The sequence below is a fragment of the Primulina eburnea genome, chromosome 4 (genome assembly GCF_022965805.1).
Source record: "Primulina eburnea isolate SZY01 chromosome 4, ASM2296580v1, whole genome shotgun sequence".
Taxonomy (NCBI): Eukaryota; Viridiplantae; Streptophyta; class Magnoliopsida; order Lamiales; family Gesneriaceae; genus Primulina; species Primulina eburnea.
In genome coordinates, this window is record NC_133104.1 from 11000460 (window position 1) to 11021525 (window position 21066).

At 36.8% G+C, this 21066-nt stretch overlaps 1 protein-coding gene across 1 annotated transcript; it reads right to left on the reverse strand.

The window, feature by feature from the left end:
* Positions 1-15213: 15213 nt before the first annotated feature.
* LOC140830083 (uncharacterized) lies at positions 15214-19309 on the reverse strand. Its single transcript, XM_073193365.1, has 7 exons — positions 19060-19309; positions 18437-18741; positions 18041-18316; positions 17162-17309; positions 16613-16725; positions 15443-16559; positions 15214-15248 (listed from the first exon to the last, which is right to left on the reverse strand). The coding sequence occupies exons 1-7, from the start codon at positions 19307-19309 to the stop codon at positions 15214-15216; spliced, it is 2244 nt and encodes a 747-aa protein (XP_073049466.1).
* Between the last annotated feature and the right edge of the window lie 1757 nt (positions 19310-21066).

The window sequence follows — 21066 nt, forward strand, 5'->3', positions numbered from 1 at the left end:
TAAAACGTGTGAACATGGTGTGTAAATGTGAGTAAAATTTTTTTTGGACCTCGTGGGGCCACGTTATCAATCATTAAATAATGAGTGATAAATACATAATTTTGACAGTCCCATCATTTAATATGGAATACTTATCGAATAATCGGTTAACTTATTGTTTAAGATCAGTTGTGTCAATAACTAACTGATTAGTTCAGAATTGAATCAGTTCAGTTGAAGACAAACTGATGATTGTCTTATCAGTTAACTAATTTAAAAACGATATTCCTCCTAAATAAATGTGTATAAGTAAAAGAGAGTAAGAGAATTTGATCCTGGATAAATTAATTGCATTCTTTTGATTGATGTCTCTTCGTCTTCTTTTGTTTCTTTTGTTGCAAGACTTCCACACATGAAGAGTTGGAAGAAAGACATCGAAGATTTTTTCTTTGAAAAAGTCATGTCCACCTGGACGAAGATATATGACTTGCAGACCATCCAACAAGATAGATCAGTTGCTATTGATGAACCGAAGACAACTGAAATCAAATATAAGAGGCGTCTCGACGTCATTCACACTTCAGACCTTGTAACTGATGAAGGTCTTTACTACTTGATGCTTATCAAGGAGCAGATAGTGTTAGAAATAATTGCTTCCTCAGAGGGCTACAGAAGAATTTCCTGTAGTGAGATGTCTAGTTGGATGTCCCTTTGGCTAGTAGCCATTGAAAGGGAACTGAATCGTGTATTAATAGAAAGATATTATCAATAAAATTGGTATTCTGATTCATTGTTATTTTCTTTCATCACACTAACTGATAAAAATTTACTAACTGACACCACAAACTGACATAACAATGCAACAAATATTAAGACAAATCAACTAAACCAAGAATATTACGAAAGTAAGAAAACTTAGTCTCGGGTAATGAATTGGTGAAGATGTCTGCTGCTTGTTGTTCAGCTGAGATGTACTCCAGCCTGATTGCCTTCTTTAGAGCATGGTCTCTGATGAAATGATGTTGACGTCAATGTGTTTGGTTCTAGAGTGAAGAACAAGGTTATAAGTAATCGCAATTGTGCTTGTATTGTCACAGAAGATTTGTGATTCTTCTGCAACGACTCCATAATCTTTCAGTTGTTGCTGAATCCAGAGCAGTTGAACGCAGTAGCTTCTAGCAGCTAGATATTCTGCTTCAGTTGTGGAAGTTGCTATGGATTTTTGCTTCTTGCTGAACCATGAAATCAGCCTGTCTCCTAGAAACTGACATGACCCACTGATGCTTTTTCGATCAAGCTTAGATCCTGCTTAATCTGCATCTGAATAACCAACTAAATTGAAAGATGAGTCCTTAGCATACCATAAACCCACATTTTGTGTGCCTTTAAGATATTTCTATTTGAGAAATGCGATTGCTTATGATCTGCCTAAAATCTAGTGATCGAGATAAACTTGCACTGTGGAATCCTCAATAAAAATATGATTTTGTATGCTCAAAAATTAATCGCAAGTTCACGATGTCAAGTAATAGTACGATGTACGAGAGTGCGAGTATCATTCCACTGAAGACTGTATTTTTACAATTATTATTTCCAGTTATCAAATCTTTAGCAACGAAATTTGAATGGTTGTTTATGACTACTAAAATTAAATAAAACTCAGAGATAAAATTCAAGAATCAAATAATGAGATATAGAATCTAGACCAATTAATTAAATTTCAATGAGAACTGAATTTGTTAGAAATATTGGTCCACCTACCCCTCGTTAATTAATTAATTCGTTCGATAGTGATTTATGCTTCCGACAAGATTTCCTATCAATTGAACACGCCCTCTCAAGCTATGCCAAACTAATTCTACTCGGTGAAGTAATTAAATGTCTTTAATTATTTATCAAGAGTGAATCGCATATCGATATATGAAATCCCCTAGTTTTCGACCCTTAGGACTATAACTATCAACATGTATCCAATTTCATATTTCTATGTAAATTGTAGATCCACGGATTATACTACGCGATCCTATCACAACCTATTCTCTCGAACTCACTCACGATATGAGACTATTATTAAAGATAGTTACACTTTGATAATTGTAATGAAAGACAGTAGTATAATCAAGAATAAATCAACATCAACATCTGAATTAATCAAATCAAAGTTTGGGGTAGGATCCCCTTAAATCCCAACAAATATTGTAAGTTAGCTACACGAATTTATAGTGAAAATAAACAACTCTATGTTTAAACGATAAATTATAAATAAAAAATACTAGACGAGACGAAATTTGCGACGAACGGTGCCCGGAAATTTTCAAATCTTTAATTCCAAGAAATTGCTCCAAGCTTTTCTCCTTCTCTGGGCTCTTTTTTTGCTGAATGATGTCTGAATAATCTTAAAAAATCATCCCATCTCTCTTCCATATCGCGGTGGTTGGGCTCCCCAGGCAAGTAGGAGTGAACGAAGAGAACGAGAGCGAATGTAGGAAACCTTTAGTAACGGATCGCAGGGATGTTCTAGCTTTTACCTGCACGACTGGGGACAAGAGGTTGTCAGACAACCTCGCAGCCAATTCTAGCCCCATCCTTTCCCATATTCAGAAATAATGAAACAAATCGGCCAAGAAATTTTTTCAAAAATTCAACCGCGCTCCGCCCGGGCGGATGGCTTGCGCAAATCATGTATTATTTTTCCATCGGCTCGCTCGGGCGGACATAAGTTTCTGCCCGGACGAATGACTTTCGCAAAAATCCTTTTTATTTCTCACACCTTGCAGGCGCTCGGGCGGACATAAATGTGCGCATGGGCGGAGATCTCTAGCAAGTTGATAAATTTCTTCAGTTTATTCACGAATTTTCTGCATTTTTACTTACGAGACACGTGAGCAACAATAAAACATAATATATGCCAAAATATCACAAAATGCATGCAATCTAAACGATATGTGCAACACAATGAGCTATCACATAATATGAAAACACGTAAAATCTACCTATATCAACCCCCCAATACTAACCTTTTGCTCGCCCTCGAGCAAAACAGGTGACACGACAAAACGGAACATGACATAAAGTAGCTCGACAGTGAATTCATAGTCATCAATTAGCCTCAGCGAACCTCAACATATTGCCTTGTCAAGCAATGTAAAAGCACAACTCTTCGCACTTTTCTTGGTATAGACATTGTTTCAAATAAAACCCGAATGTGTATGTGTGTGTCGCTAGTCCGAGCATCATATATGATAGAGGGATCCATTCTCAACCATTGTCACAGATGTAAATCAGCCTGTTATTGTAAATCTTACTCTCCTCTATTCCTCTGTACTCAGTAACCACCAGCAACCATTTTTTTTGGACTGAATTGGAATACAGTAATAAAATGATTATATTAGAGCCTTTCATTTCATATTCAAATCCATGTGCTTTACATTTTTAGCAAATAATAGGATTTCATTCCTTTATTCGGCTCCTCAACACCTTACATCTCAAACTTTAGCCAGGAATAGGATTTCATTACTTTATTCGGCTCCCCCTCACCTTACATCTCCATATTTCTCTTCTTTTTTTTTTTGTTTTGTTTTTTTTAACACTACTGATAGATACCTCGATTCCGGAGAATATAGTCAAGATCAATTCACACCTTCAAACCTCTTTGTTCCCCACTTTAGTTTTAAATTTACACCATCTTTTCATGCATGCTTCTAGTTCTAACATTTGTGCAAAGAGAAGTCAACGTTTTAGATGAAACTTCATGTCTTTACCACAGTATGTGCTAAAGAAATGCGAGTATACGACAGACAGGGCATGTCTCATCACCTCTTAATCATCCTTGGGTAACAAGTACTACTTCGAACACTGTCGGCTGACACACACAACAATGCAAAAAGACTAAAACTAAATGCCAACGAATAAAACTAACAAAGCACAAAAAATAAAACACACAAAACAACACCCATCCACCCCAAATACTAAAGTCGAGCAGTGTCTCCAATGTAATAGACGATAGAAAAGAGACAAATACTGCATACACATTGGATGCAATAGAGCTTAATCATGCAACAGAAAAAGAAATAAATAAAATAACGAAACGAAATGCAAGAAATAAAAGAAGGGATAGAAATGACTCCCCTCTCAATGATCATCCTCATCGTGCTCCTCCTAGAGAATGACACTAGCTTCCGGCTCTGGTGCATCGGCGTAGTGAAACTGAAACGGCGGCAAGAAAACTGCCATAGGTGGTGGCATAAGGGCTGGGTCAATACAACTATGGCTCAGGGACAGATGCAGCATGGCATCAGTAGTGGTCTGATAGGTCTGAATCACAGCCTGCCACTGTAATTGATGGTCAGCGAATGTAGCAAATTCGTCCATCCATTCCTAAAAAAGGCAACGTCGAGGTCGCAAGGCCGGTGGTGGGGACTGTTGTGGCAGTGGATCAAAAGCAAAGCTGTCCCAAATATGGCCAAACTGAGGGAAAGCCTTCCGCCGGACTGCGGTCTTCTGTAGCCAGCTAGCATCATCAAGGGACTTGGTCGGTGGCAACCATTCATCATCATCCTGAAAAACGACCCCAGCGCCTGCACACAACTCGGTGATAATGTGGGGAAAGAATAATCCACATTCGGATTGTGAATACTCAGCTGGATCTGTGAATAAAATTTTTTCCCCACATTGATTGGCATATGGGTTATCAGTGCGTAAAGCAACACTCCCCCTCTCCCTCTCTACGTCGCTAGTGTGCCCGACTGGCATCAATCTTGTGGCCAAAAATGCATACCACATCGTAGCTAGGACTAACAAATATTTCTCGGCGAAACAATTGTACGAACCCGGTGTCTTCCACGGAGACCTCGGATAGCAGATTCTGCACATCATCAAGTCTCAGTCGGGGTCTGTAGCCCATGACATATACACCGAATCATCCACAGTCGGTGTCTCAAGCACCCTATTAATCTCTATCGAACTAAAATCCACCAGCTTCCCTCATACAATTGCTTTATTATCGCTCCTCTCAGCTGCATTGGCGTAAAACTCTCGCACTACTGGAGCCACCGCGGCTTGCGGTTGGGTACAAAATTTTCCCCATCCTATATTTTCAATTTGATTTATAATAAAAATGTTTTGCGCAAGCTGGAAACCACGCTCCCGAATCAGAGCTCGATGTATTTTTGCATGTTCATAGCGTTCCTTAGCAACATTATTCACAAACAACTGGGAATAACGAGATGATGACGAAGAAGCATCGTGACTTACCCGAGCTTTCTTATGCGGCATCGTTAATGATTTGTGAAGAACAAGAAGCCCGGAGTGTGTTGCCGGAAGAATTACTCGCCGGAATCCAAGAGAGGAAGCATCGTAGAATCACAGTGGCGGCCGGAAAGTTTCAGCGGTGGCCGGAGAAACAAAAGGGTGGCCGGAAATTGTAGTGGTGGCCGGAAAATTGACGCCATTGGTGCTTGGTGAAGGTGGTGATACAAGATTTGACCTGAAATCGGCAAAAAACAGGTTATTTGCATGAGAATTGACAGAGGAGGCGACAAAATTTCGAAGGGGAAGGAGTATGGTTCGAATGGGGAAGAGAAAGAAGGCTGGAGATTTAAAAAGTTCCGCGACCTGCCTGAGCGGACATAAGTTTCCGCCCTTATGTCTGCTCGAGCGGATGCTTCACAACTTTTAAGAAAAAAATTTGTAAAAGGACCGCGCCGTTTCTGCCCGGGCGAATGCTTCACGGATTTTTATAAAAACAATTTGTAAAAGGGCCACGCTCGGGCAGACATAAATGCTAGCCTGGGCAGACTCGTGCGCTGACCCCCAATTTTTTTTAAAAAAAAAACAATTAAGTAGAATAAATAAATAGCTAAAATCGTAAAATTGAATTAAGTAGGCAAAAGAGGTAGTTCTCAATTTATAGTTGAGAGAGTCAGTTCAGATTGTCCTAGAACCGGGTGATTCCAAGTTGTGGCTCAATTGTGCCACCCATGTAGTGCTTCAGTCGCTGGACATTGACCGTAAATGTCCCATTCTTTCCATCTTGTAGTTCCACAGCTCCCGATGGGTAAACTTTAGAAATCACGAATGGACCAGACCATCGTGACTTCAATTTTCTGGGAAACAATCGCAACCGGGAGTTGTAGAGTAGGACATTTTCGCCTTCCTTGAATTCCTTTTCGATGATTCGCCTGTCATGAGCCATCTTTGTCTTCTCCTTGTATGATCTAGTTGAAGCAGACGTCATTCACCTGCATTAATAAAGTTAAAGTTTATTGCTTTTGTTTCCCAGTATGCCCGATGCTCCAACTCTACAGGTAAATGACATGCTTTACCAAACAGTAGCCTATATGATGTAGTGCATATAGGTGTTTTAAAAGCAGTCTTATATACCCAAAGAGCATCATCTAACCTCACAGACCAATCTTTCCGACTGACATCTACCACTTTTTCCAAAATCCGCTTGATCTCTTGGTTAGACACTTCCACTTGACCACTCGTCTGGGGGTGATAGGGGGTAGAGATCTTATGTGTGACACTGTATTTGCTCAAAAGTTTTTCAAATAATTTGTTTGGGTGCCACCATCACTAATTATTGTTCTTGGTGTTCCAAATCTATTAAAAGCATTTTTCTTTAAAAATTTCAGGACCACTTGAGCATCATTAGTGACATATGCTTCTGTCTCTATCTACTTAGACACATAATCAACCACAACCAAAATTTATTTTTTCGTGAACGAACTGGGAAACAGTCCTATGAAGTCTATCCCCCACACATCAAAACCTCACACTCAATGATATTATTTAATGGCATTTCATGATGCTTAGAGATGTTACCTGTCCGCTGGCATTTATCACAAGATAGCACATAAGAACGAGCATATTTAAAGAGGGTTGGCCAATAAAAGCCACATTCAAGTACCTTAGATGATGTTCTTGTTGGTCCAAAATGACCACTTACCTCACGGTCATGGTGATGGTTGAGAATTTGACCAAATACAATTAGGATTAGCAAGTGTTTCGTCAGTTTTCTTTGGTTACAGTTGGGAAAAAAAAGATGGATGAATAAATAAATTAATCATTTGATTCCGAGTTCTTACCACATCAGATGGATTACTATCACCAATTTTGGTGGATGTGATTTCTTCGATCTGTATTCAGGATTGGTTAGATCGATGTCAGCAACTGTTCTAGTTGGTAACTGAATGTTCTTTTCAGTTTCAGTTACTGCTGCCTCAGTTGGTATTTGATTTTCATCATTTTGTTCCATCAACTGACTATTAGGGACATTTTCTTGTTCAACTGATTCATCCAGTATTTCTGGTTCTGGTGTTTGAAGGAGATTTCGATTGATATGAACTTCTTCTTCACTATCATCCTCCAAAATTATATCTGTAAATCGATCAACCAGATCAGTTGGCTTATCAGTTAGTACAGATTCATCAATACAACATGAATTGACTCTTCTACATTCAAAGTGCATTTGTTAAATACTCTATAAGCTTCACTAACTGATGAATAACCCAAAAATATTCCTTATGCAGATTTTGCATCAAATGCTTTCAAATGATTTTTGCCATTTTCGTGAATATAACATCTGCAGTCGAATATTTTGAAATAGGACACCATACTTCTATGTCCATGCCAGATCTTATACGGTGTTTTCAAATTATTTTTATTATTCACTGATCTGTTCTGAGTGTAAGATGCAGTGTTTACTGCTTCTGCCCAAAATATTTGAGAAACACCGGAATCAGCAAGCAATATTCTAGCAGCTTCTTTAAGAGTTTGATTTCTCATCTCAGCTACATCATTTTGATGAGGAGTTCTAGCTGCTGAGAGCTCATGATTAATTCCAGTATTTCCTAAAAATTAAGAAAGGTTTTGATTGATATATCCAGTTCCTCGATCAGATCTTATTATGTCAATTATAACTGATTTTTCATTTAATAATCTTTTGAAAAGTTTAATCAGTTGTGTAGAAGATTGGTATTTTGATTTAAGAAATATAACCCATGTAAATCTTGAAAAATCATCACCGACTACCAAGGTGTATTTCATTCCCCCTAAACTCATGATCGGTCTAGGACCAAAGAGATCCATATGCAATAGTTCTAAGCATCTAGAGGAAGATCTACTGCCCTTGTTTTTGAATGAAGATCTTACTTGTTTAACAAACTGACATGCTGAATAAATTTTGACTTTAGAAAAATCTATTTTAGGCAGACCAGTTACAAGATCATGGTCACTTAGATGAGCAATAGACTTAAAGTTTAAGTGGTTCAACCTTTTATGCCACAACCAGTTTTTAGAAGATTTTGAAGCTATAAAACAAACTAGTGCATTAGGTTGATTAGTCCAACTGACTTTATATGTGTTACCAAAACGATTGCCAGTCATAATGATCTCATCAATTGAATTATTAACTGTGCACGTATGTCTGTTGAACTGGACTGAAAATTATTGTTGCATAACTGACTGATGCTACTCAAGTTATACTTTAAATTATCAACTAGTAAGATATATTTAATAATAATGTTACCGTGGATAAGCTTACCTTTACCCGCAGTTTTATTTTTAGATTTGTCTCCAAAACTGCTATTTGGACCAGTGTATTTGATCAGTTAGGATAGCAAATTTGCATCCCCTATCATATGTCACAAGCATCCACTATCCAAGTACCAAATTGATTATTTTGTTGTACTTGTCACCTACAATCATACAAATATATAATCTTGGTACCGACATTTATTTGGGTCCTAAATTGATTAGTCCTTTAGGAACCCAGACTTTATCAGTCTAACTAACTTACTAGTTGCTGTGTTTCCAAATTATTTTTCTCGGCTTGTGTGTTTTAGGCGTGTGATGCGTGGATGAAATAGTATGATTGTTAACCTTTTTCAACTTCTTGTTTACTCGATATCTCTCTTGAACTGGCTTACAGTTGTAATACTTGTAATAAATATCCTTAAAATTTGATTCTTGTAGCTGAACCATTTAGGTGACCAGCTCTTTGAATCAGATGAGCTCTTTGGTCTATAACCAGTTCCAAACCCTTTAGCTTTGTTCATATTTTCAATCGGTTGAACAATATGTTAACTTGGTTGAAATATTTCATGTGCCATAGTTGATTTCACAAAAGTAATGTACTTTCCTTTGTGCTCATTCAACTTGGGCATTGTACCACTTACAGAGGTTTCTTCAATGCTATTGAAGCCTAAACCAGTTCTATCAGTAACTGATTTTTGCAAACTCTGCATTTCAGTCAGAGTGACTAATGGCTTATTCCAAGCTTGAATCAGATCAATTTGTTTTAAAATTTTGTTTTTCAACTGATGAATAAAGGATTGGCTCTCGATCATGTCAGCTTTTTGCTTTGCAATCTCCTTTTTTAGACTCAAAAATTCAACTGGCTAATCAGTTTCAGTTTTATTGTCTATGAGACCAGTTTGCTCAGCTTTGGTTTTTTTAAAATGAACGAGCAAGTTTTTGATACTCTTTTACCATGTCATGCAAATTGTCAATGAATTATTCTCATGTAAAATCTATAGAGCTGAAGTCAAATACATGTTCACTTGTAGACTCCAGTCCTGCCTCATTTTCCATTAAGCATTTAACTTCTTATTCATCATCACTAGAGCTGACTGAGCTTTTTGAATATGACTTTCACTGGCAGTCTCTGTCCATTTAGATTTTCTATCTTCAGCTAGTAGTACTTCATGTTTCTTCTTGAATGATCTTTTATCATTCATGTCTCTTCTCTTGTATTCAACTGATTTCTCGCATTTATCAATTGAATGTCTGATGTCCTTCTTTGGTTTTGGACAGTCAACAATGAAATGGCCTTGCTTTCCACAGTTGAAACAAGAATTTGGTTCTACCTTGGAATTGCTCTTCTAATAGTTTCGTTGGTAAGAACCTTGATTTCTCCTCATGAACTTTTTCAAACTTCTTCACAAATAATAACATTGCGTCATTAGTTAACTGGTCTGTAGTTTTCTCAGCTAAAACAGTTGGTTCCAGTTTATGAGCACTAAGAGCGGTTGTAGCTGCTGGTGTAGAAGGTTCTCCTTCTCTTGTTTGCAACTCAAACTCATAGATTTTTATATCAGCAAATAAATCGTGTAGTTCGACAATATTCAGGTCCTTTGATTCTCTCATAGCCATGGTCTTAATATCCCACTCCTTGGGAAGACCTCAGACCACCTTGAGCGCGACTTCTTTGTTTGAATACACTTTTCCAAGTACATTCAATTCATTTATGATGCTACTGACTCTCACATCATATTCGTTCATAGATTCTCCAATCTTTATTTTAATTTTTTTTGAATTTCTGAATAACAACTGAGAGTTTGTTTTCTTTAGTCTGTTCATTGCCCTCGCACAACTGAATTAATTTCTCCCAGATTTTTTTTGTTGTTTTTCAAAGCTTGATCTTACTGAATGTAACCTTATCCAAGGTTTTATACAACATATCTTTAGCCACATTATCCAAATTGGCTTTCTTCTTATCTTCAGATGTCCATTATTCACGTGGTTTCTTGATGCGATGAGGAGCACCATCAGTTATGGCAACTGCTGTATTTTCTTTTAGTATTTTCATTGTTCTGTCAGTTATGATGTACCACATATCATCATCTTGTGCAGCTAGATGAGCTTACATTCTTATCTTCCAATCATCAAAATATTCTCTTGAGAACATTGAAATTATTGAAGGAAGACATGGTATTCAGATGTAAAGATAGAAATATTCAGGAGCAAGATTCAACCGCTATGATACCACTTGTTAGGATCGGTTGGGAGTGAAAAAAGTGTTTAGAAGGGGGGATTGAATAAACACTTGACAATTTTCACAATTTTTTTGAATAATGAATCAATTTAATGATAAACTGAATTCAAGAATCTTGTTGTCAATTTCAATCAGTTAACTTAATAAAAGTGCGGAAATAACTGAAGGACATATAGAATAAAACTGATAAGGAAAAATACAAGATTTGTACATGTTCGGAGATTTCAAACACTCCTACATCACACCTTTTCTATCTCGAAGATAGGATATTCACTAAAAGACTTTGATCTATACAAATATTTGTACAAACCCCTTCAGTTTGGACTTAACACTGTCAAGACCGAAACTCTTAGTATCAATACAATTTATCAATACTCAACTGATGTGTAACTTCTAAGCACAACTGATCTCTACAAGATCGAATAATACAACAATGAGTGTTTGTGCTTTAAGCTCAAGGTATAGCCTGAAAGCTATGAATGTGTATACTAAACGTGATCTTTTGAACTCGGAAGAATATGCGCAGAGTTCTTGACGTATTGCTTGAAAACTTTGACAACTTCGTAATTTGATTATTCTGCTTCAGCTGATCTTCTCGACTATTTATATGCTTTGCTTCAAACTTTAACAATGAATGCATCTTTAATCTTTATATCCGTTGTATAGCCATGTCAACATTATTCTGACAATCGTACACTGTAGCTTTTATGAAATGCGGCGTTCCCACTATACGTTGCAGTCTGCTCTTGTACAATTTTCGGTTGATAGCTATGTTCCTTAACTGATGACGTGTCAAACTGATTTATCAGTTGACATAGCCGATAGGATTAACTAATTTACGTGTAACTGATTATCCAGTTGACTACACAGTTCAGATAGCTTAGTTCAGTTGCCTTTGATTATACATGCATTAATCTTCAAGTTCGGGAAACTATCAGTTTACAAATTTTTAGTTAAGTTACTTTCAGTATTTTTGATCAGTTGTTCAATCTTTTCATGCTCAATTTGTCAAACTACGAAATTAAGTTTCCAAAAATAATCTCCCCTCCGGGATATACAGCATGACCCGCAAAACCAAAGAGAGCTGTCTAAATCGGCTCCAACTGATACCCTTGCTGTGACACCCTTCTTCTCTGTACTTGACAAGATTAATGATATTTATACTCATAGTCAAAATAGGGTTTGAATGATATAACTATATTATGAATTAATTCAAACAAGAGATATCAATTTGACGGTCTATAAATTTTTTGGCATGATGTCCTTACATTTTGTAAAAGCCAAACTCAAGCAATAACATCTATGCATATGTAGAATCATATTTTCATACCCAAACATACATCGTATCGTTATACATATAGTCATAAACTTCGTGAAACGTGTATCAAACCCCGACATAAAATCCACTATAATAAATATGCAGAACCTATACGATAAGACGTCTATGTTCTTGTTGAGGTAAGGCACTTCACGAGCATCCATGGGCGAATCGTCATCCTATGTATCTTCATTACCTGATCCTGTAATACATGAGCTACGTGAGTTTATAAAACTCAATAAGTTGGCACTTATACGTATCAATATGCGTAGAAGGAACATACATATCAAGTCGTGATCAACAATGAATCTTTAAACCATGTCATACCATAGCATATATTCATGTTCATTTTTGTACTTGAGTCTCATTAGTTGACATGTACTACTGTACTTGCTTTATTATATAGCTACTACTGTGTTGGACATTAGGGAGCACCTTTGACAACCCCATGCCCCATGAATATATATTGGCCAATAGGTTTGGTGGACTTAAAACCACACATGATGTCAACAAACTTATATATCATTATAAAATCAGTCATTTTCCTTTTCTTTCATGTTCATATTCATAATATAGCACCCATCTTCAATATTCATTAATGTCTTTCATATTAATACATAACAATGGAATATGGTGATATGTTTTCATCAATAAACATTCTAACAATGGACATATAGCAATAATCAATGGGAAGCATTTGAAATACATAATATTACTCATGTATTACTTCAAGAACATGCCAACTTACAGTCCAACCGTCCGAATACTGGGTTGAGACTTTGGGGCGCTTTTGTCTTGTCTTCCACAATGATTTGGACAAAACCCGAAACATTAAAGTTGTAACCTTATATCTTAGCTTTCTAATGGTTGTAACCTCACACAATTTGGATCCATATCCAAATCATTATGCTAAAACACGTAAGAACTTTCATATTTTCATCTGATTTCCTACAGTTCCATGCCAACTTTCATTATACTATTTTACCTACACATCTTACTATCACTATTTAGACATATATTCATTCTCAATACACCATGGACAATATATAAAACAAATTCAATCTCACTATCGATACTTCAATCAACACGTGAAACATAATGAACCAAATAACAACATAATAAATGACATAAACACATTATTAATCATAACCAAATCATTTTCCTTCTTACTCCTTCAACTTCCATGCAATCTCTCTTTCCCCGCGCCTTTCGTGCCTGATTAGAATCACAACCGGTAGAACCTTTAGAGATCATTTTTATTAACCCCAAGGCTGGGGTGAAGTTTTTTTTTCTTTCGGGCTCCAGATTTCTCCTCCCGCTTGTGGTGCCTCGAGAATCTTCTCTAGAATTGGGTCTCGATCGCTGATTTACCTAAGGTGGTATTTGAAACACCCCACTCCCATGACATTTAAATTAACTAATTAACATATGCGGAAGCCTTAGCATTTAAAAGGGAAACAACAATATATCCTTTACATCATAAGCATAATCCATACTAATATATATATACATACATATATATATATATATATATATATATATATATATATATATATATATATATATGATCGTTAACAAAATATCATCCAGCACATAACCACAAGCCAAGACGAACCTTTCCATTCATTCATTTGCTAAACTACATAACATTTTAAAACTTTACATATGTTCACTTCACCACAATTCAAAATGACAAAACCAAAAGTCTTTCCTCTGTCATCTTATATGACTTCTCCCACCTCGAACAATCCATTTCAGTCTTTTTTATCACCCGCATCACATGACATTAACTGGAATGAGAATAAAACTCAGTAAGTAAGAAACTGTACATAGCAATTACATATACATAGCTTTGGATTAAAACATGGCTATGGCAATGGCAATAAAGAATGAATCATAAATCTCAAATCAATGTAAAGGCTATCATATCATGAGTTAAAGGAAGGAAATGACAGTTCTGTGACCTGTGACCTGCGGCAATTATTTCTTTGATATAAATATCAAAGCTGTGAGAGATACTTCATAATCATGTGATTGGCCAATGACATGCATGAATTACTATCATTCCTCGACTTTAATCATAGGAAACTTCATTGGGACATTTTAACAATCACTTGGTAAGCAACAATAGAGTACTAGCTCCTTATCAATGAATTCAATGATATTCTTCGCTCAATGAACAAATAACAATACATACATTAATAATTTAACAATGGAAGGAGCTAGACATCAATAAACATGGCTTATATACATATATATCATGTGAGCATTAGAAGGAAAAGCCTCTACTTACACTCCACAATCACTATGATGGCTATGATGAGCTTGAATGAATCCTACAACAATAATCACAATCACAATCATAAATCATCTCCAATAATCCAATGAATCATGGACCCAACTTAACCCTCAATACTCCAAACCCTTATAAACTCCAAGAATAGTATGTTCTTACCTTGAAGTTTGAAGATTTAGGTAGGAACAATTAAGAAATATGCTATGATCCTTAAATTTGGAGTGAAGAATTGAAGGGAAGAAACTTGAGTGAGGAAGGGTTTGATCGATCAAGGAGAAGTGGAAATAAGAATAAGCCCTATCCAAGGCAATATATAAACCTTTTATTGCCTAAAAACGTGTTTTTATTTTTTATACAGACTGCTGGGCGCATATGCGCGACTTTCTGGGAGCACATGCGCGGCCTGTACTGCCCACCGGGCGCATATGCGCGAGTTCTGGCGCATATGCGCGTTATATTCTGCCAAAAACTCATTTTTAAATTCCGAATTAGCAAAAGTGGTCAACAAGAAAGTTTTATCCCTATGTGTTTTCTTTAATCTCCCCAAATTTCAGGTCATTTGGAGGTCTGAGTAAAAAGTTATGCCCATTCTCCCAACATGTGTCAGTGCAGGAACAACGAAACACATAACATACTTCGGGCCGCTTTTGGCTCGTCTTCCCTAAGGATTTGAACAAAACTCAAAATAAGAAAGTTATAGCCTTAAATCTTATCTTTCTAATGGAAGTGGCCTCACATGAATTGGGTTAATATACAAGACATTATGCTAAAAACCACAACTACTGCCACATTTTTCATACCATTTATGCACTTCCATTTCCTATTTGGCTCAAGATCAACTTTTTATTCTACCCATTCATTTCCATAATCATCACCCACTATGAACATAATTCCAAAACAATAACCATTTCAATAAAGATATCCATAACCAGTAACCATTCAGCATAATCTCAACCAGTAAAGCATAAAAAATGATCATAACAATAATAAACCATAAGGATTAACATGATAAAAGGTTGGGCTATTACAATCTCCCCTCCTTATAAAAATTTTGTCCACGAAATTTGCTTACCGTGGAATAAATTGGGATAACGATGTTTCATTTCTTCCTCCGGTTCCCAAGTCGCCTCTTCAATCATATGATTCCGCCATAAAAATTTTACTATACCAATCTCTTTGTTTCTTAATACTTTTATCTTGCGATCAAGAATTAGAACCGGTACTTCTTTGTAGCTTAGGTTAGGTAAAAGATCTAATGATTCATGTCGAAGAACATGAGATGGATTGGGAAGATATTTGCGTAGCATAGACACATGAAAGAAATTGTGCATTCGATCCAAGTCTGGTGGCAATGCAAGACGATAGGCTCGGTCTCCAATCTTGTCAAGAATTTCAAACGGCCCAATGTATCGAGGACTTAGTTTACCTTTCTTGCCAAATCGCATAACTCCCTTGAGAGGAGCTATTTTAATAAACACATGATCACCAACCTCGAATGCCAATGGCCGTCGTCGTACATCAGCGTAACTTTTTTGTCTAGACTGAGCGATCTTCATTCTTTCTTGGATCAATGCCACAACATCTGATGTTTGTTGAACCAATTCTGGGCCCAACATCTTCCTTTCACCTACCTCTTCCCAGTACAATGGAGATCGGCACTTTCTTCCATATAAAGTCTCGTAGGGTGCCATGCCGATTGAAGACTGGTAGCTGTTATTATACGTGAATTCCACCAAAGGCAACTTAGAATCACAACTTCTCGTGAAATCAATCGTGCAGGCTCGTAACATATCTTCAAGAATTTGAATCACCCTATCTGACTGCCCATCACTCTGAGGATGATATGTTGTGCTAAAAGCCAACTTGGTGCCCAAGGCTCTATGCAAACTTTTCCAGAATTCAAAAGTAAACCTCGGGTCACGATCAGATACAATTGATACAGAGATTCCATGAAGTCTTACAATCTCAGCTACATAAACTTCAGCATGCTGGTTCATTGTAAACGTCGTTTTGACCGGAAGAAAATGAGCCGACTTAGTTAACCTATCAACAATCACCCAGATGGAGTTGTAACCCTTTGGTGTTCCTGGAAGTCCTGTTACAAAGTCCATGGTGATATGCTCCCATTTCCACTGAGGTATTGGGAGAGATTGCAAAGTTCCAGCAGGCCTTTGATGTTCAATCTTAACCTGCTGACATGTTAGACATTCAGAAATAAATAACATGATATCTTTCTTCATACCTGGCCACCAATAAAGACGTCGAAGATCATGATACATTTTGGTACTGCCAGGATGAACTGAATATGGCGATGTATGAGCTTCAATAAGTATATCTTTCCGAATGTCATCACCCCTAGGAATACAAATTCTACTTCGAAAGGTCAATAAACCATCACGATTCAAACCAAATTCAGAAACTCCTGTTAAATCATTTTTATTCTTCAACTCTAATAACTGAATATCCAATTGTTGCTCCTTTAGAATACGATCGATCAAAGTAGAGCAAAGAACTAGTGCAGATAACTGATCTACTGTACCTGGAGATACCAGAGTTATTTTGATCCTTTGCAAATCGAGTAATAAATGTTTCTGAATCATGGAACCCAATAAATAACTGGATTTACGTCTTAAAGCATCTACAACGACATTAGCTTTTCGAGGATGATAGCTAATGGTGCAATCATAGTCTTTTACCAGTTCCAACCACTTCCGCTGCCTCATATTCAATTCTTTCTGCGAAAACAGATAACTCAAACTTTTATGATATGTAAAAATTTGACACTTCTCACCATATAAATAATGCCGCCATATCTTCAAGGCGAATACTACAGCTGCCAACTCCAAATCATGCGTGGGATAATTCTTCTCGTATTCTTTTAGCTGACGAGAAGCATAAGCAATCACTTTCCCACGTTGCATCAACACAACACCTAACCCCTGCTTTGAAGCATCTGTATACACAACAAAATCCTCAGTACCACAAGGAAGTAATAATACAGGGGCAGAGGTTAACTTATCTTTCAGAGTTTGGAATGCTTGTTGGCATTCTATGGTCCATTCAAATTTGATAGCGTTTCATGTCAAGATTGTCAATGGCAATGCAATTTTCGAGAAGTCTACTATGAATCGTCTGTAATACCCTGCCAAACCAAGAAAACTCCGTACCTCTGAAACTGTCTTTGGAATGGACCATTGCTTAATAGATTCAATCTTGGATGGATCGACTGCTATTCCTTCTTTTGACACAATATGGCCCAAAAACGCCACTTGCTCTAACTAGAACTCACATTTCTTTAACTTGGCATGCAATTGCTTATCCCTCAATATCTGTAATACGATCCTCAAATGCTCCCTATGAAGTTCTCGTGTCTTTGAGTATATCAGAATGTCATCAATAAAACAATGACAAAAGTATCCAAATACGGCTTAAAGACACAATTCATCAAATCCATGAAAACTGAAGGAGCATTAGTTAATCCAAACGACATGACCAAAAATTCATAATGACCATACCTCGTTCTAAAAGCAGTCTTGGGTATGTCATCCGTTCTTATCTTCAATTGATGATATCCGGATCGAAGATCGATTTTTGAAAACACAGTGGCTCCTTTCAATTGATCAAACAGATCATCTATTCGAGGTAAAGGATATTTATTTTTAATAGTTACCTTATTGAGTTCACGATAATCAATGCATAACCTTAACGATCCATCTTTTTTTTTCACGAACAAAACTGTAGCTCCCCATGGCGAGGAACTAGGACGGATAAAACCTTTATCTAATAACTCCTGCAATTGATTCTTCAATTCCTTCATCTCAGTTGGAGCCATTCTGTATGGAGCTTTAGAGTTTGGGGCTGTACCTGGACTCAATTCAATAACAAATTCTACCTCTCGATCAGGAGGTAACCCAGGCACATCATCAGCAAATACATCAGAATATTCCTGGACCACTTTAATATTCTATAATTGCACATTACTGTCCCTATTTACATTCGATACTAAGGCCAAAAAATTAGTACATCCCTTATTCAACAATTTAGTAGATTGCAAGCACGAAATAACGGGAGTACTAATCGATGAGCCTAGACCAACAATTTCATTTTTCTCATGGTCATCAATTAAAAACTTCACGGTCTTTCCCAGACAATCAATTACTGCACGATAAGCAGATAACCAGTCCATACCCAATATAACATCAAAAGCAACCATCGAAATCACAATGAAATCAGCATACAACAATCTTGTACCCATCTGTACCGGACATGCCTTAAGGATATTTGTGGGACAAATTTCGTCACCAGAGGGCAACATAATATTAAAATGTAACGACATGACAGTAGGTTCTCGAGATAAAGAGTGCATAAATACTTCAGAGATAAAGGAATGAGTCGCAACAGTATCAATCAACGTAAGTGCTTCCTTGCCAGATATTAGAATGTTACCTGATATGACTGAAGAATCAGGATGGGCTCCTTCTTTTGTCATCGTAAAGATTCTTCCTTGAACTTTTCTTTTATCAGAGGAGAGAGGACACTTCTGTGTTGTATGCCCCATTTCTTTACATCTATAACATCAGCCACTTCCCACTAGACACTCACCTTTATGTGGCTTGCCACATTTAGGACATAATGGTCGCTCCATCTCTGAAGAAGGCGCAGAAGGTTTATTGCGATGTTACATTTTACCTTTTCCTTTGTGACCACCTCGAGTACTAGTACTTGCCCCTTGCCCTCTCGCTTGGAAAGCTTGCCTTCTTAATTGCCGCTCCTTTTCAATTTCTTGTTCATCATGCTCGGAAAGTAAGGCTCTTTCAATGATGTCTTGATAAGTGATCACCTTGGCCATATGAATATCCCTTCGAATTTTCGGTTTCCACCCACGAAGGAAGTGTTCTCCTTTGTCTTTATCATTTTCAGCAATAAACGGAACAAACATGCATCCTTCTTCAAATTTCAATGTATATTCAGCAACAGACAAGGAATCTTGCCTCAACTCAAGAAATTATTTGACCTTCTTTGCTTTAACTTCTCTTGAAAAGTACTTGGCATAAAATAACTCTTTGAACTCTTCCCATTTTAACTCGCGAACATTGACAGTCACTTTGGTAGCTTCCCACCAGATGCGGGCAGCTTTCACTATCATAAACACAGTACAGCTCACTCTATCTCGATCAGTGAACTTCAAATAGTCAAATATAGCCTCCAAATATTTAACCCATTCAAGAGCTACGAGTGGATCGGCACCACCGACAAATTCGGGAGGGTTCATTCGCCTGAATAATTCATAAGAACTACCTTCGGTGCCTTCCACTCTACTTTGTCCTCTTTCTTGACCATGACCCTGGGTTGAGGTAAGCAGGCTCAACAACTGTTGAATTTGTTCACCATGAACTTTTGCTTGTTCTTGTATTAATTTACTAAATTCATCTACAATGTTGGTAGTCCTATCAGTGGTAGGGGTCTTATCAACCCCTTCAGTAACCTTTCGTTTAGGAGGTATTTCCTACACGTAAGCTCACTTTACATAGATTAGAAGAAAGAATACATCAATAACAATGGAATATGATCAACTCTCAATGTTAAAATCAATAGATGCAGGATCGAAAACATACCGGATTGTCCTAGGTAGAAGAAGTCATATAAGGTCCAAGAACTTTTGCTCTGATACCAATTGAAACACCCCAATCCCATGACATTTAAATTAACTAATTAACATATGCGGAAGCCTTAGCATTTTAAAGGGAAAGAACAATATATCCTTTACATCATAAGCATAATCCATACTAATATATATAAGATCGTTCACAAAATATCATCCAACACATAACCACAAGCCAACTCGAACCTTTCCATTAATTCATTTGCTAAAATACATAACATTTTAAAACTTTACATATGTTCACTACACCACAATTCAAAATGAAAAAACCAAAAGTCTTTCACCTGTCATCTTATATGACTTCTCCCACCTCGAACAATCCATTTCAGTCTTTTTTATCACCTGCATCACATGACATTAACTGGAATGAGAATAAAACTCAGTAAGTAAGAAACTGTACATAGCAATTACATATACATAGCTTTGGATTAAAACATGGCTATGACAATGGCAATAAAGAATGAATCATAAATCTCAAATCAATGTAAAGGCTATCATATCATGAGTTAAAGGAAGGAAATGACAGTTCTGTGACCTGTGGCAAGTATCTCTTTGATATAAATATCAAAGCTGTGAGAGATACTTCATAATCATGTGATTGGCCAATGACATGCATGAATTACTATCATTCCTCGACTTTAATCATAGGAAACTTCATTTGGACATTTTAACAAACACTTGGTAAGCAACAATAGAGTACTAGCTCCTTATCAATGAATTCAATGATATTCTTCGCTCAATGAACAAATAACAATACATACATCAATAATTTAACAATGGAATGAGCTAGACATCAATAAACATGGCTTATATACATATATATCATGTGAGCATTAGAAGGAAAAGCCTCTACTTACACTCCACAATCACTATGATGGCTATGATGAGCATGAATGAATCCTACAACAATAATCACAATCACAATCATAAATCATCTCCAATAATCCAATGAATCATGGACCCAACTTAACCCTCAATACTCCAAACCCTTATAAACTCCAAGAATAGTATGTACTTACCTTGAAGTTTGAAGA

What these genes read in the sequence shown, in the direction of transcription:
- LOC140830083 (XM_073193365.1), bottom strand. Translation starts at nt 19,309, where the DNA reads ATGTTTGTTCCGTTTATTGCTGAAAATGATAAAGACAAAGGAGAACAC. An exon ending in GCTCATCGATTAGTACTCCC is followed by an intron (nt 18,317 to 18,436) that starts GTTATTTCGTGC and finishes AAAGTGGTCCAG; the next exon opens with GAATATTCTGATGTATTTGC. An exon ending in ATTATCGTGAACTCAATAAG is followed by an intron (nt 17,310 to 18,040) that starts GTAACTATTAAA and finishes GCTTCAAAGCAG; the next exon opens with GGGTTAGGTGTTGTGTTGAT.